Source organism: Mandrillus leucophaeus, unplaced genomic scaffold (assembly GCF_000951045.1).
Source record: "Mandrillus leucophaeus isolate KB7577 unplaced genomic scaffold, Mleu.le_1.0 Scaffold532, whole genome shotgun sequence".
Classification (NCBI taxonomy): domain Eukaryota; kingdom Metazoa; phylum Chordata; class Mammalia; order Primates; family Cercopithecidae; genus Mandrillus; species Mandrillus leucophaeus.
Genome location: NW_012105720.1, coordinates 782,651 through 785,314, shown reverse-complemented (window position 1 = coordinate 785,314; position 2,664 = coordinate 782,651). Strand labels below are relative to the sequence as shown.

The 2,664-nt window shown below is 34.9% G+C and overlaps 1 protein-coding gene across 2 annotated transcripts in view; it reads left to right on the top strand.

Moving 5' to 3' along the window:
* Nucleotides 1–2,664, top strand: part of DNAH7 (dynein, axonemal, heavy chain 7) — a 384,437-nt gene that overhangs the window by 294,078 nt on the left and 87,695 nt on the right. For both annotated transcript variants that reach the window (XM_011997181.1, XM_011997180.1), the window contains exon 49: nt 949–1,139. In XM_011997181.1, the coding sequence (XP_011852571.1) occupies nt 949–1,139 (191 nt within the window). The remainder of the gene's footprint in view (nt 1–948; nt 1,140–2,664) is intronic.

Below are 2,664 nucleotides of genomic sequence, written 5' to 3'. Positions count from 1 at the left end.
AGTCAAAAAAAATAATTAGGATGCAAAATTCAATATGTTTAGTCTCAACTGTGTATGGAGAAAGATAAATAACACTAGAGATAATAGTTTTATATTCGAGTTATACTATGTGTAATTTGTGTCATTTTTCTTTTTTTCCTTATTTATGTTTGAGACAGGATATTGCTCTGTGGCCCAAGCTGGAGGGCAATAGCTTGATTATGGCTAACTGCAGCCTTGACCTCCCAGGCTCATACAATCCTCCCAGCTCAGCCTCCCAAGTAGCTGCCACCTGGCTAATTCTTGTATTTTCTTTGTAGAGACTTTGTAGACAGGATCTTGCCATGTTGCCTAGGCTGGTCTTGAACTCCTGGACTCAAGCAATCCTCTCAAAGTGCTGGAATTACCGGCGTGAGCTACCGTGCCTGGCCTTCGTGTCATTTTTCTATCAGTCTATATGCTGTATGAGTCAATTATTAAAATATTAGGGAGAAGTAGAGACAGTAATTAAGCAAATCTAATTAGGAGCAGTTTTCCATTTCTTATTTATACCTTCCTTCCTGTACTTTGCAGATGTTCTACAATAAGCATTTTTAATAATTAAAAATACAGTAACAGTGTAAATAACTACAACTGGAAATGCCTTTTCTCTGGTGTCTCAGATGGATAAACTTTACTGCCATAATACCTGGACACCTAGTGAACCCCAGGGCAAGCAGCGTGCACCTGGCAGGACTATGACTCAGGAGAAGGGAAGAAGGCAGGATGACTAGGTAGACCCACCACTTAAGTCCTTCCCACAGCATATAGCTATTTTTATGGCATTATGTCTATACTTTTCAGAAGACACAAATAATTTTGTAGGTATCTAGGAACGGAATTTATCTATAAGGCTGAAAGCACTTGGAGGGTTGAATGTTTATAGTCAATATTTAAAATAACATGAAATCTTTTCTGATTTTACTCCAGTGTTGCTAGAAAATGTTGGCGAAGAACTAGATCCTATTTTGGAACCTCTTCTACTAAAACAAACCTTTAAGCAGGGTGGGAGTACATGTATCCGGCTTGGGGACTCCACAATTGAATATGCACCTGACTTCCGCTTCTATATTACTACCAAGTTAAGAAATCCTCATTATCTTCCTGAAACATCAGTAAAGGCCAGTATATGAAATGAATATTTCTTTATCAGATTTTGTAATTAGTGACTATATATTCCTCCTGAATCATAAGAACAAGTCTTCCTAAGAAAAATGGATTTTGCCTTATTTTGGCGTTTCCTGAAATTATTGCTATAATAATTTCCAAATGTTGCTTTGGTAAGTACATGTAAGTAATAAAGGAACCTTCAGTATGCTGTGAAAAAAAAAAAAAAGTCATCAGAATCAAATTTCTATAATGGATATGATTCTTAGATTTTCATTGTTAAAAATAGAAGACATATACCCACATTCTTTCTTTGTAATAAATGATAATATGCTAATTATTGAAATTGAAATTCAGAAACAGAACTCCATTTTTCTTTCTCAGACTAAGGTTGCTGCTATCTGATTTTATGTAATTACTTAGAAGAACTGTTTTCAATCACTGTTCTTTTAGAATACTAAAATTTCCTTTAAAGAGTAAATTTAGCTTTAAGTTTTAGTCAGTGACTAAAATGTCCTGAGATGTTGATCTGCAACTGAGCTCCTAGGTTTATGGGCTACAACTTATTCTGTTTTTAGTCCTACTTCTTAGCCTTGGTTGGCATTCATTAAATGTTTGTGGAGTGAGTGAGTGAAGGATTGCTTTCATTTACAGAAGCAAGCAGGAGAAGACATTAAGAAATGCTGATTTAGATTTTGAAAGTTACATAGAGAGGCAAGAGTTATGTAGTGAATTCAAATACTTGCCTTTATTGGAAATATTTAAATTAACATAGGCATCTCTCTGCAGAGAGGCAGAGAAAGGATCGAGATGGTGTAATTTATTCCCTCCAAGATGAACAAACATGATCCCTGCTCTCCAGAGGTCTATCTTATAAATAATGTATATGCAAAGTGACTAAATTGTGTGACTAGGAAGACACGGCGGAGCTGCAGTGTGTCCTGGGAGCTCAGAGTTGAGGATATACTTAGGGTGGACATTCAGGGATGTCAGGAAGACTAGGGGAAAATGGAGTGACCCTTGAGCTTAATTTTAAAAACAGAATGTTAAAATATGGAAATTCTTGGCTATTTTTAATTAATTAAAATCCAATATTATTTAAACACTTTAAAATATCTACTGTGTATTTACTCGCTAGGGAAGGGAATATGCAGTAGTAGTTAAGGCCATAGATTCAGGTGCTACTTGCCAGGTGTGTGATTGGGGACATTTCATTTAACCTCTCTGTGCCTCAATTCTCTCATCTGTCAAATGGGAATAATAAAAGTATCTATCTCATAGAGTGATGTGAATTAAATAAATTAATCTGTGTAAAATGCTTAGAATAAAGCCAATAGATAGTATGAGTGTTACTTATTAGCAATATTATTTAACATTTAAATATAAGTGAAAAAGAAGAAAGCAAAGAGGAAATGATAAAATCCCAGAGCTGTGTTAGAGAAAAATGTTTAAGTAAGTGACATGGAAAACGTTTTTTACTGTTCAGTAAAATATGTGGAACTATTGAACATAACATAAACAATTCTTAGTTCACTAATA